General features: G+C 46.5%; 2 protein-coding genes across 3 annotated transcripts in view; one reads left to right on the forward strand and one right to left on the reverse strand.

Moving 5' to 3' along the window:
* The window catches only part of Rac1 (ras-related protein Rac1), a 34,253-nt gene extending 26,534 nt beyond the window's left edge, over nucleotides 1-7,719 (reverse strand). The window contains exon 1 of the mRNA XM_075702727.1: nucleotides 7,390-7,719. Coding sequence (XP_075558842.1) covers nucleotides 7,390-7,424 — 35 coding nt within the window. The 5' untranslated portion in view covers nucleotides 7,425-7,719. The remainder of the gene's footprint in view (nucleotides 1-7,389) is intronic.
* A 517-nt stretch (nucleotides 7,720-8,236) lies between these two features.
* The window catches only part of LOC142590536 (WD repeat-containing protein 13-like), a 47,322-nt gene continuing 41,526 nt past the window's right edge, over nucleotides 8,237-14,032 (forward strand). Inside the window, exons 1-3 of one of the 2 annotated variants that reach the window (XM_075702729.1) lie at nucleotides 8,237-8,461; nucleotides 9,089-9,144; nucleotides 12,273-12,355. In XM_075702729.1, the coding sequence (XP_075558844.1) occupies nucleotides 8,383-8,461; nucleotides 9,089-9,144; nucleotides 12,273-12,355 (218 nt within the window). In that variant the 5' untranslated portion in view covers nucleotides 8,237-8,382. Of the gene's footprint in view, nucleotides 8,462-8,519; nucleotides 8,639-9,088; nucleotides 9,145-12,272; nucleotides 12,356-14,032 lie in introns of those variants that run through there. The other variant, XM_075702730.1, reaches the window with a different exon arrangement.

A 14,032-nucleotide genomic window follows, 5' to 3' on the forward strand; every position in this document is an offset into this window, starting at 1 on the left:
GATAGGACATATGCTGCATGTTTGAATATGTGTAAAGTGTTTCAGTAAAACGAGTTGGTACATAGATGGTTGGATGCATACCCTTGGTGCCAGCCCGTTGTCATGCAGCAGGTTCACTCCTTTCATTGTTTTTCACTGTTTTGAATTGGGCATATTTTTCTAGTGGTTGGTCAAGGTGCTTTACAAGTAGTAGCCTATGTATGAAATAGTTGACATTCTCTTATTTATTTATTTATTTATTTTCAATACCCTAAAGGCCCCGAGAGGCATTACATAGGGGGGGATACAATTCACACATGATATTGTAATAAAAATGACTGAAGGCAAGAAGCACAGATTTCAGTAGAAGAAACACTTTGTAAAAGAAAGATAAAAAAAGGGAAAAAAACGAAAAGTAATTTGGGCGAGAGTACATGGTACAATTCATATTTGCTGTACATGGCACTTTTCAACAAGGCACAAGTGGCAGGTGGGTGCGGGTAAATGGAAATTTAGAAATTATACATATATGTAACACAGGCCAATCAAGAAGTGGCAGCTGAACATTTTATACATTTAAAAATGTGCGCAGGGCTGATTGGAAGGCAGACGGGTCAGTGATTGTTACAATATCTTCAGGTAGGGCGTTCCATTCGTTCACTGATAACACGAAAGGGGAATTTTGGAATTTTTTGGTCCTAGCAAATATGGGAGCCACTTTGCATACATGGTCATTGCGGGTGGACAGATAATGGGCGGGTAAGATGGGAGCAGATGAAAAAGATGAACCACTATAGTAAAGGGAGTGAAAAAAAAGACAGACGGAAATATTTCCGTCGTGTGTCAAGATCCGGAAGATTAAGGGTCTGTTTTAATGCTGACACACTTTGATATGGAGAGTAGGAGCGCAAAATAAAGCGGGCGGCCTTATTTTGAATTGATTCGATGCAATCAGAAAGGTTAGCTGTGTGAGGGTTCCAAATAATTGAGGCGTAATCGAGGGTTGTTCTGACAAGGGAGATGTATGCACGAAGTCTTGTGTCACTGTTTGCAAGGTACAGACGGCGTTTTAAAAAGCCAAGTTTTTTTATTGCCTTGTTAGTAATATGCTCAACATGCATGGCCCAGCTTAAGTCAGATGTAAGAATAACGCACTGATATAACGCATCTGATATTTATGTAGAGAGATCTTGTATGAAAACTCACCGACAAATTCAAAATAATTAATCCGTTCTACAGCTGTGCACTTTTCCCGATTCTGAAGATGCGAGAAATGTGATGATACTAAATTTTAAGTGGACCGAATTAATTGGCACCTGTAGGGAATAAAGGAGCTGTCACTGTGCTCACAAGCCTCTAAAATGGCGCAGTCAATAACAGAGCTACCATGTTTTACTAAAGATCAGCTCTAAACATTGTCATGGCCAGCTGTTATGGCAATAATGCATGGCTTGGGGGCAAACAGTCACCTTACCACTAATAAAGCCGCGCGAGAATGCCTGGCCATTTAATTACTTTTGCCTCTACGTTCAGTTCCAGCGCCTGTGTGCAGTGACACAATATTTGTAGCAGCTACTGCCACGAAGAGTGCTGTGATATGTGATCTCCTGTACGGACAGATAAAATGGGTGTAGTGGTTTTCCAGTGCACAAGGTACAAAGAATTATCTCCTTTTTTTATCAGTCATCACACAAGAGCAGAAGAGATGTGATAAACTTTAAATGCAGGTGTAATGTCACGATAACACTGTCACTATGAACAATGGCCTTTCTCCAACCAGTCAGAGCCCCAATTAATCAACAGCTAGCACATGCTGGGCGAGAAGACATGTCTTATATGACTGCCTGCTCAACTTGTGTGTTTAAAGTGGCCTACTTTACATGCTACCTTTTACCTTATTGACAAAAACAATCCACGCAGTGGAGTTCAGCTTACAGTTTTTTGTGCGGGCATCTAGATGTAAAGGTCACACGGGGTGGTCAAAAGAGATGCGTGGTTCGACACCATACAGCAGGGGAGAGTTATAGCCATCGGGGGTGGGGGAGCCGTGGTTTATGGAGAGTGCATAAGCCTGAGTCGGGGCTTCCGCCAGTCACGTCCCAGAAGCAGTGCTGTGGCTTTGAAGTCAATCTCTCACTGGTGAACCGCACCATGCCGAGACATTCCGCGAATGGACCAGATGCCCCAACAGCCGTGGAAGTGGTTTCTTTGGGGAAGTGCGTCTTGTGAGGTTGTGAGACAAGAGACCCATTGCACTGCAAAGGATGTGTGGCGACGGCCTTGATGTATTCGAACCCCCTATATAGCGTCACCTTGGAGCACCGTTGTGTGCCCACTGTGCACACCGCAGTGTGATTGGACGAACAATGGGGCAAAGGGGACGTTAGAGATGCTTTTAGGTATATGCAGGGCCATTTGGAGATTCAGTTGAGATTGGGCGAAGAGAAAGAAGACCAAATTTGTAAAATCAATGTAATTTTTTACTCTTATTCTGATGTCTGTTTAAATAGTTTCCATTCTATCGCTTGTCTATTCTATCTTAGTAAACAGTTAACCCCTTGCAATCAGCGTCACAGCCTTGCCTACTGTAATGCGACTTCGCAACATCCACTACACCTTCAAGTTTCCCTCACAGACATCGAGGCAGACATCAAGCATTCCCGTTAAACAACAAAAGCTGCTCTGAATTCACGGGAAGAATTTGTGAAAATGTCCAACACAGTCAATCAGCTTATATTGTGCTCTTTAAGAAGGTATAGCATTCAATGGAAGTACTGAGGCCATAGTACAATTAATGTACCATAGTCCTTGAGCAAGGTGTCACGGCAGTTCTGGCATTGAAAAGCCCCACACCATGTAAAGACCTCTCTCTCCAAGTGCACTGGAACAAGGTCTGGCAAAGGTACAATGCTCAACTGGACAACTGTGCACACATGTGCCCCACACCTGGCATATATACGAAAACGTTCAAGCCAGTCATACGAGTGGCGACGGCTGCTATGTCTCGGGCAAAGACGCAATGTCGGAAAGCCACTTTATGGTTCTGGAACACCACAAGAGATAGAAAAACAGCAGTATATATTAGAGTTCAAAACTAAGTAGGCTACAAGGTAGAAGCCGAGTTGGGAAGATCATGTAATGCATAGGATAGACAGTCCAATTCATAAGTAATGCAACGGATACCTCTCTCAAAGAGAAATTCATTCGAAAGCAACACAGAATTATAGGAAATTGATAGACAGACATAAGACAGGTATTGCAGACAAAGAATGCGAGCAATTGGAAATCATTGAGAACGAAGGAGTCTGACCTGTAATTTTACGAGGATGGCACTATTTGCCTTTATTTTGTTTCACCATAGCATTCAAACAAGCAAACGATCACAATGGGTCCAAAATGCACACACACAATCCAATGGGGAAGCTTGGCATGTTACGTTTCCACACAGTCTTCACAACTTTGCATAGAGCTACCCAGACACTCATGCCTATCCAAATTAAGAAGGATGCCTGCATACTGAAAGGCCATCTATGACTGTCTTGCAATGACCATTGATGAATGCAGCAATCTAAGTTAAGCCCATCAAAATACAGTCAAACGTTGTTATAATGAAGGCCTTTGTTGAGAAATGACCTGAATAGTGAAGTGGACAACATGGCCTGGCCAGCTTTCTACCCTACACCTGTACTGTGAGCACCGCTATAAATAACAGAGCATTACAACAAACATGCCTGTCTAAAGAAGTAATTCATGCGTGTCTGGTCACATTTTGGCTTTATAGAGTGAAGTTATGCCAAAGCACCCACACAGGGCCTTTGTTGCTATTTTGCAATGGCAATGTGCAAGTCTGTCAGCAATCCTAAGAACAGAGAGAAGAATTAGACAGCAGAGAATAGAGTGATGGCAACTCAAGAAATGTTAGCAGCATTAGACTCCCTTCCACCATTCTTTGTCAGGACCTCCAAGTGAGCACGCTCAACGATATCAGTTGTCAATTACATTGTGAAGCAGCACATGCAGAAAGAAAAAAATCACAGATATCTAGATGTAAATGTCACAATGATGTTGGAATATATATGTCAACTACAAAAACCTAACGTGAGAACGCATATGGTTTCTTTTGTAACTTAATGCTACGGGCTGGTACATCCTGCGGAAACTCTGCTTCAATTACCACGTCCAACACGGTCAGAAACATGCCAGCACAGAATACCCAGAAACAGCGGTAGAGGTGGTGAGTGCGCTTACCGACCCCATCTGCGAGGTAGCTCTTAGCGACTCACAAACCGCAGTTCGTAACTACATGTGGGGGTGCATTTCCTCCAAATGCTCTCCAGATCTTAAGGAAAGCTGGTCGACAGCACTTCTATAGCACTGCAATCATGTGGTTCCCAGCGCTAGTCGCCACCCCCACCTACGAGGGCCCCCCGAACGAGGTGGCACACTGCTCTGCACGAGAACTGACCCACCGCGCAGAATCGGAGACCCCCTTTTTGAGTTCGGAACTTCTGGTTCGAAACACGCAAGAACGCTTAGTCAGATAAGACACCAAGCACTACCAGCTAGGCAGGCGGATATGGCCCCCACCTCATCCCAAACTGATATGTCGCCAGGTGACAACTGCAGACGCAAAGCTTCCCCAGTCCAGTGCGATTGCAGCACATTTTCCCAGTGCAATACCCGAGTGCTCTTTGCAAGTTATGTCAGGCAACTATAGCGACGCTCTCGCACGAGTTGTGGGAGTGTTCTGTTATATCAGCTAGAATGGCAGTAGCTCCAGAGGCTCTTGCGTCGAAGTGGGCCGCTGCTCTGCGCAGCTCCAACCTCAAGACAAGAGTAGGCAGTTCAGCAGGCCCAAGAGGCAGCAACGAGGTAAAGCCTCAAAGTCCCCTCACGGGAGACCTGAGCCCGGATCGTTAAACTTCGCCAGATTTGAAATAAAGTTGTTTCCAGCCATCCATTCAACCTACTTATATTGCCTTAGTCAATGTTTTGAAGGATGCAACGTTTATAGCCAAGTGACCTGTATAACGAATGATATTCGCTTCTTTATAAAGGCGTTTGTACCGTATAGATTTGTTTTTTATTCTGGAACGTTTTGATCTCCCTCCCTATCAATCCTCGCGACGACGCAAAAACGTGCACGTGAGCTGAGCAGACGATCGACTCATTCCGGGCGAATTTCGTCTGCTACGCAGCCGGCCGGGCGTTTTCGCATTCACCACACGTCTTTCCCGAATGCCGCGTGGGCGGCGAGCTTCGGATTACCACAGCGCCGGCCGTAGAGTAGTGCGTATCGCATTTTCTTCTCGGTAGGTGACAAACACCAACCCGAGAACGACAGGTTTCCCAGTGAGGGCGGGTGTTCCGCTGTCACGGGCGGCAAAAACGGCTCATGAGGTGTCGACACCCGATACCACATGCGCGCGCTGAGATGAGAGCAAATAAGCTGTGTGGAGGTTGCAAAAAAAAAACTAATAAAATAAAGAACTACGCCACACCACGTATGCCACAGGAATGTGATCGGGAGAGCAGAAATCCAGCTTTACCGGCAGTTGGAAAGCTGGCGCGGTTTACCTTTTTTTTTCTTTACACATATTTTTTTTTATCTGTTTCCTGTACGCGTTATCTTTCAAGCGCACAGGTGCAGCAGCAGACCGACCGTTGGGCGAGTGATAGAATGACCGCGCGCTCACAAATCGGCTCGCCCGCGGTATGCCTGACCGATAACATTACGCCACGGCGCAATGTTTGTTCCTGGCTCCAATTACGCCCGTGTTTGCTCACACCGACCTATACGTACCGAACGATTTGATAGCGCAAATTGCGGGCCAGTCACCGACCCGCCCGCGAAACCGCCTGGAGGGGAGTTGTACGCGAATGAATAAGCGGTCCCCAGGCGTGCGTCGCAAGAACACTGCATGGTGGCTGCGTTTTTATTATTATTACAATGCCGTCCTGTGCTGTGGTCTCGCGTAGCACGCCCGCGCACACGACCTCAAAAAAGTGGGACAACACGGCCGTCAGGGCGTATTTTTGCTGCTTCGCCTGCACCGACACTGTCTTGCCATTTCTTTTTTTCCGCACTTCTTTTTTTCAGCCGCGTAGGCGCCGGCACGCGCGGGAGGCAGAGGACGGGCGTGCGAAAAAAAAAAATAAATAAAAAGATTCCAACGTCGTACGCCAGCGACACGGAGGAAAGAAAGGCTGACGTGAGACAGCGGCCGCTACCTACGTAACGACCTCGACTCCACGCCAAAGCGAACGGCCTCCCCGACACCCAAATCCAGACGTGATTCCCTTCCATTCAAAATGTGTATGGAAATGTGCCAGCTGAAACTTGAGAAAGGCAATGCCTGATCGGTTTTCGGGGCGTACAAATTTATACCTTCGAAAACCCCTGCCCCCCCCCTTTTTTTTTTCTTTATTTTAGTTTATTTCTGGAGTTGAGGGAAAGTGGACAGAATTGGCGGTCGTCCCTGGCCGGGGAGGAAACAGATGAAAAACCGACTGGCCGCGATGAGCCATGCTTGCCGACTAATCACGGACTTCCTGAGGAGCTGGTCCCTGGCACGCGTGGTTTCCCCGCGCTGACTGGGTGTCGGCGGCGGTACTGCGAAAGCGGTAGCGCGTTCTGACTCCAGTTCCTCCCCGGCCTAGATTTTATCTCTCCAGCAGGAGACGCGACCAACCGACGACGCTAGTGCCAGCCCACACGAGGAACCGACTGTCGCACAGTCCCTCGCTTTTTTAAAGCCGCGGCGACGATTCAATCAAAGCCAATCAGGGACGAGGCGCCGAGTCCGTCGCTTTGTAGCGGAACGTACTACATACTAGCAGTGGTACGTATACACGTGACCGCCCTTCAACGACGAATTTCCCGGCACATATATATACATATATATAAAAGAAACACCCTAAACGCAAAGGAGCATCAAGGGGGCTTCCCAGCACAACGTGCCTTTCGCGGTCATCCGGGGAAGCCTTTTTCCGCCGGCGTTCATTTTTTCCGGACTCGAGAGAAAAACCGACCGGCTTTTGGCTGAGCAGGCGCTCAGATGTAGGGGGAAGGAAGACTAGACGAGATGAAAAAAGAAACGGGTTTGCCGGCGCGCGTGCCAAAGTGTTTAAAGCAGAGCGAACACTTCGCAGGTCCGCGAACAACTAGCAAAAACAAGAAAATCGCTTTCTGGCTCACAAGGGGACATCGATGAGGGCCCGAGTTCTGGCGACACCAAGGAGATAAAGATTTTCCCTTAGAAGAGTCTCGCGAAACATCAACCGACGACACCTACGTTTGGCACGAGGACGCCGAACCATTGCTACGGAGCGCGCGGAGAGCACACACGAAGCAAAGAAGGCGTGGTGCGGGACCTCGAGAGAGAGGTTGCGGTTAGTAGCAGTACTCACCCGTCGCCGACGACCACGCACTTTATCGCTTGCATTTCGTGTGTAGCGTGTTTACGTCCCCACTCGGCGGGTTAACTGTTCCGGGCCACTTTGCAACGGAGTTCCCTGCCGACGACAGGAGGACACAAAAAGCACAATGTTGTTTTTTTTTCGCTTCACCGAAACGCCACCACCACCTCCAACACGCCGCCGGAGCACCACAACTCTCCTCGAGAAGATAAAGAAAACAAAACACACCACCACTACTAACACCACCTCCAACCGCACGGAGCAGGCAGCGCACTCCCACAAGTCGGCTCTACGCTCGCTGGGCGGTGGACAAAATGGCGGCCATATATAGAGAGTAAAATGGCGGATGCCAAAAAACTTTGTCCCCAGTTTGTGACGCCCTATAGTACCTAGAAAAATTGTATCTGCTTTGCGAGCAGCTTTTTTGTGGTTAAATTAAGCTCAAACATCTATTTTCACCATCATAAGATTTAATTTGGCACAAAAAGCATAATCACAAGTCTGGGGAAAGTCCTCGTTTCTTAAATTGCAGACGACATAGGGAAAGAAGCTGCGAGTTTAGCGCCCCCATAGTTTGTTCCATAAAGATAACGATTCGTTCAGCGTCAAAATTCAAACAAATTCGGCAACGTTATTTGCACCAAATTATGCCATTACCAAATGTTTGCGCCATCTATGTATAACCAACAAAGGTATGTTTACGTATTGCAAGCAGGTTTTAATAAAAACATAAATAATTAATTTTTTTGTAGATGTCGCGCAAATATTAATACTGTTCGTTTTTGAAACAAATTGTGCGAGGGGAGTATCGCAGCTGACGACATGCTAGTGCACTTGCTTTTACAGACTACTTGCTCAGACATCTATGGCGTCCGCCGTAGCCAGTGCGGTTTGTTTAGCCTTCGTACGTGAAATGTAAATAAGCATACACGTTCCTCGGCGCTCCACAGCCACACGACGTGTTCGGTGGTGGTGGCGCAAGCGATGGCAACCGTTTGGCAACAAGTCCTCGCCATCGACGCCCGCTACAACGCCTACAGGTCGCCGAACGACCCCAACTTTCGTAAGTTTCGGTTCACGTTTCGCGCCCGCCTGGGACACCTGCTGTTCTTCGGGACTGTTTAGCGGACACGGGTGTGCCGTGGAAACATGTAGTAGCTTGACGCTGCTCCTCACAAAATGAGCAGCAGTTTCTTGTCCACGTTGACGGCGAGTGGTCACGCTGTGTTTGAGCAGTCATGTGAGCACATGTTTCCTCAGCGTTGCCGCAACAGCTCGGTGCATGAACTGCACTCTATACCGATGCGCTCAGCCTGTTAAAATATTTGTACCCTACTTGATCGCAGCCTCGTCTTGATTGGTCGCAACTGTGATTATCGAAGTGTACTGCTTCTGTATGATAAAGACGACCTAGCCGGTAGAGCGCGCACACATACAAGCTTGAAGAATTCAGTTTAGGATACTAACGCTTCACAACACCGATCGAAAGTGACTGTACGCGCCAAGATTCAATGGAATATGTTCATACCACTGGTGACGCTTTAGAGTAATCTTTTTCAGCATTCACTGAAAGCCAGCCGGAACCTAAGTGTGGTTGCACACTTCAATTTTTTTGCAAATCCAATTGGAACGCTAAGACGCACGTTGGAAATGTGTTATCTGCATATAACAGTCCAGCTCTGTTTTGCAGGCACACTGTACATACGAAGACGGAGCCAGCTGCTCAGGGAGTCACAAAAGAATGAGGTGACATATTATGTTTATCATATATGTATGCGTAAAATAGAGGTATATTTATGTGTCCCCAATGTTGCTAACTGGACTTGTGGTAGCCCCACTGTCACCAGCTCAGGGATCACGCGAAGCACACAGGAGAATGAAGCCGGCTGCTGTACGGTGCAGCAACAAGCACTGCAAGCAAGCGGCCGCAACTCAAGCAACAACAACAGGCACCATCCTCCTCATTCCTCCTCTGATGCTGTGCCCTGCCTCGGAAGCCCTTAATAAACTGGAGATGGTCTAACTGACATTGCCCTCTCCACATTGGTGACTATGTACTTTGGCAGCATGCCTGAATAAGGCACACTGTTGTGCAGCATCCTCTAGCCACTGCCGTTCCCGGAGCTCAGGCTGGGAAGCCCGGCCATCTGGTTACTCAAGCTGAACGTCGGATTCAGTCTCTGTGGCATTACATCACAGCAGGACCGGCACCTCATCACGGTAGCTATGCTTCTTCCTGCTCTGCTTCGTGATGTCGCACCTCGTGGGCCACAGGCTTAAAATTACGGGCTGCGGACTTTTGTGCTAGCTCTACTGGAACCCAGCAGTGCCATTCCTCCAACCCCACAAATACTACAATCATCGTACAAAATGGCTCTACCTCAGCCAGCTGCGTAAGATGCTCCTGATGCTGAAATTGCAGCTCGCGGTCTGCCACCTTAGCCGTATTTGTCTCCCACTGGAGGACCTCCTCCTGGCTTTCCGATAGCTTCCATTCACTCCCCAATCACAGCCTTTCTCGTGACAGATCTTAAGTGCCACTATTCATGCAGCACCACCTTGAATTCGTCCAGCGTACTGCATCTCCATCACTGCCAAGAACCTCCGACACACTTGCACAGAAGTTGTGCGCTCCATCACCCAACATCTCCAAGCATTCACCACCCAATATCACCCTTTCAGGAAGCACATTTGGTGAGGGCACTCCAAAGTTTTTGGACAGTGCAGAGTCCCAACTGGCCTCATGCAGCCAGCATGCCGTCATGATGGCACTGGCACAGCATCCTGCTAGTGCTGCTTTCCTAGTGCCTATCTGCAGGTCTCAGTCAACTGCAGTTCTTATCAAAATACGAATATGCCTCCGCATGCAGTCTCATTTGCTTCCCCTTCGCCCTGAGCTTCTCAGTCACGGTGTATCGAGGGTTGCGCCACCTTAACTTGTCATGGCGCACCAATCCTGCCAAGTAGGCGCAGTTGTAGAGGTCCCGGCGGGCAACACTGCTACCATCCAGCACTCTCCAGAAAGATCACCTGAGGAACGACCATAAAAGCCTGCGACAGCTTTGCAGAGCCAAGATTTTCTGTCACCACCTGTATCGGACACTTCAATGTTGTCATCCTGCCATAAACGCCGGAAGCAAAAACGATGCCAATGTTACCATCGTACTAAAGCTCAGCGGACACCCACACGCTGAAATCTATGCAGGTGCATTCCACCAAGGGTGCAGCGTTTTGCCTCCCATAATCACAATGCATCACGCAAGGGTGCCTACTGTTCACTTGCTCCACATCAACATTCGGAGCAGTTACCAATCCGAGCTCAACAATGATGACGCTGCAAGAGTGTGGAATGCTTGCATCACTTCACCAGGCATTCTGCCTGTTGTGGTAATACGGGACACGCCGCTTCCTTCGCAACCTTTTCACACCCCATCACCCAATCTCCAGCATCGTCAAAGGTGCCCTGATTGGCACTCTCAGAGACGACCTCTTCAAATGTGACATTGCGCTAGTCATGTCCATTTTGTTTCCGACGTAGAATTCTCTTGGTCCACAGCTGCACTAGTCTTTGTGAATAGCTTTTACATAAACCATAAATAGTCATGGTGCTTGCACTGTGCGCATGTCAGAAACACTGTATATGGGAACTCTCATCCGGACAGTAAATTTAGCGCCATCTACTTTTGAGGCATTTACTTGTCTGCGCTCGTTGCCCTCTTTTCTTTTCCTTTAGCTAATGTATTTTTCCTTTTCCTCACGCTCCCTAAACGTTTGTGTTGGGCAGGGGCATCATGTGACACTGCCACCAGCACGCAAGGCACACAGGAGGACAATGAAGCCAGCTCCGGCACGGTGCGACTGCAACGCAAGCACCATCTTCATTCCCCTTGAACGCCATGCCCTGCCTCATAAGCCCTCAATAAACTGGAGATGGTCTAATTGACCTCGCCCTCTCCACAGACTTGTCAGTAATCCATGTAGAAACAGTAAACGCAATATGTTGCGGACAAGGAAAAATGGAACTGGACACACTTAAGGCGTGTGCTTTCTCACAATACCATTGTGAGTAAAGTTACGTGTTAGTTCCAAGTGTTTTTCTATCAGTTGACCTTATTCTTTGTAAATTTCATGCGCTAGGATAATGCCTAAGATTGATAACTACTTATGAAAAGAATGATGTTTATTAAAGCACATTTTATAGTTCTTAAGACATTCCTGCTTGAACCAAAATTGCAAAATTCTACAAAATTGTTCAGTATATTGCTTAAAGAGTGTTACAGAAAAAAATTTCCAGCCATAGTGTTTGTTCGGGACGGTAGTATGTAGTCATTTAGTGAGTACTCATCTTTCAGTATTGTTTATTAATGGTAATGACTTGCATCAGAAAAATTTCTCAACGTGGCTGGGTGTTTTCAATATATGGTGCATATAACTTTGCCTACTGCATTTATGTACATGAAGTGTAGAGTTAGAAGTGTATGAAATGCACAATTGTGGATGGGACGAAAACTCGCCAAAAAAATTCGAAGTTGCACACTACTCTGCTTTGTTGCTGAGAGTTTTAATTTGCATTTAGACACAATTAAGAAAATGTGTTAAAACTGAACGTTAAGTCGATAAAATTAATTGGTGCTTTAAGGAGACATACTGCTGTCTTGACTGGTAGCCGTGCTCATGCCGAAATATCATTTCTTCACAAGTTGTAATCTAGAAGCCGCCGTTTATGGCTTGGCAGAAATGTTATGACTTACATTTGTATTTCTTTTTTTTTTCATATTTCTCAGTTTGTTTGGGTGCATGCCTCAAGTGATGGATGAGCGTCATTTCATTCTTTTGTTTGCTTTCCATGTGGCGGCTCCCATCCATGACTTCAGCAATGCGTCGCATTCCGCAAACAATACCTGCGCCTCCGAAGCCAGCTGCTCTCTCAACGGTATGGCGTGTCCGTCGACCAATCGTGAGTGCTTCGGTTTTCACTTGTTGCTTACACTTCAGTTGCTTTGCTCATAAAAAAAAATTATAGCAAAAAAGTATGTGTAATTGCACAGACTTTCCCTTCCTTCGGGCAAGAAGCCTGTATACCACTGCGTAGCTCTGACTGAAGCAGCGACATGCTTCATGGCGGCTTCCAGCTAATTAATAGCCTACGCCACCTGCATTGCGCAGTAGTGCTGACATTTGAGCGCTTGCAGACGTGGGTACAGCTGGAGGGTAGCTCACTCAGTGTTTCGTACTGGCTTGGACACCCTTGTTCCTCGGATTTCTCTCTGCCGTATAACTAGACCCCCTCACGAATGTCACGTTGCCTGAAGCACTTATGTGAAGTGATGATCGCCTTTAACACCACACTTACTTATTTTGAAAATCTGCACTTCTGCTGCCATTTGCTCCGCCCACCACACTGCTCTCTGCAGTTTGTTCAACTATTGTCATTGAAGGCACTAGTTCGCTGCGGAGCCAATGTTGTGTTGGCCATTTTTTCCAACTGTGTCTCATTTACAAGAGTGTTCCTTGAAACATAACTAAGCAATGATGTGCTTAGTAGAGGTAGAGGTTGCGTTTGGGTTGCTCCTGCTGAGGGCATCTGAATACTTCACGATGCAAAAGGGTTTGCATACTATCGGCAGTAAACAATTGCAGTGTGGGACAAATAACAAACCTGAATATTTTTGCAGTTTAGGCACGTAACCTGGAATCCTGATTTTGAGCCAGCATTAGTATACCAGCAGCGCAGGAATTCAGCACTTTAGTGGAGCCTGCATTGTGTCAACTTGCAATACCAATTGTACTAGAAGGTGATCAAAGTGGCATCCTTGGACTAAAACATTGAAACTCCAGCGAGCTCACTGAAATCCCAACATCTGGCTGTGCCAAGGCAACAATCCAGAACCATCATTTGCTAGTCATTCCTACACTGGCACAAAATACTGTAGTGATAGTTTTACAGAGTTGTATGGCAGGACAGAATTATCGGCACTTTAACACTGGTGTGGTAGCGTTGCTAGCTTCAAAAGCGAAATTTTTTAATCGAGTTGAAAACAAGAATTTGAAAAAATTTCATTTCCTTCAAATATTGAATTGACTGCAAAATATATTTTTCCCTGCTTAAAAGGACGCAAAATTGCAGCATTGAGTTAGTTTCCATTGGCAGCATTCTCTTTGAGTACTACATTTTCATTAATTTGGCAGCAGAGGTTCATAATTCCTGAAGAAAATTAAGCATTGGCTTTTCTTGGATTTCGCCTCGATACCTCAGCAATGCTGTGTCAGTGTCGACGCCAGATTTCAAAGCATTTTTTTCGCCTTTGCCCCATTTTTCTACACAGACCATTCTCAAAATTTGCAAGGTCTCGTTTTGGTTCTCTTTAAAGGCGATGTAACTGTTGTTTATGAATTAACTTTCAACTAGTCTGGAGCTGCAGGCCGCAAGCCATCAAATTGATTGATTGATTGATTGATTGATTGATTGATTGATTGATTGATTGATTGATTGATTGATTGATTGATTGATTGATTGGGTTGAACATCAACACTGAGGCTATGGTAGGCACTGTAGTGAAATGCTCTTAATTAACTTTGACCGCCTGGGGTTCTTTAATATGTATGTGCACCCAAATCTAAGTATGCAAGCATT

The sequence above is a fragment of the Dermacentor variabilis genome, chromosome 8, assembly GCF_050947875.1.
Source record: "Dermacentor variabilis isolate Ectoservices chromosome 8, ASM5094787v1, whole genome shotgun sequence".
Classification (NCBI taxonomy): domain Eukaryota; kingdom Metazoa; phylum Arthropoda; class Arachnida; order Ixodida; family Ixodidae; genus Dermacentor; species Dermacentor variabilis.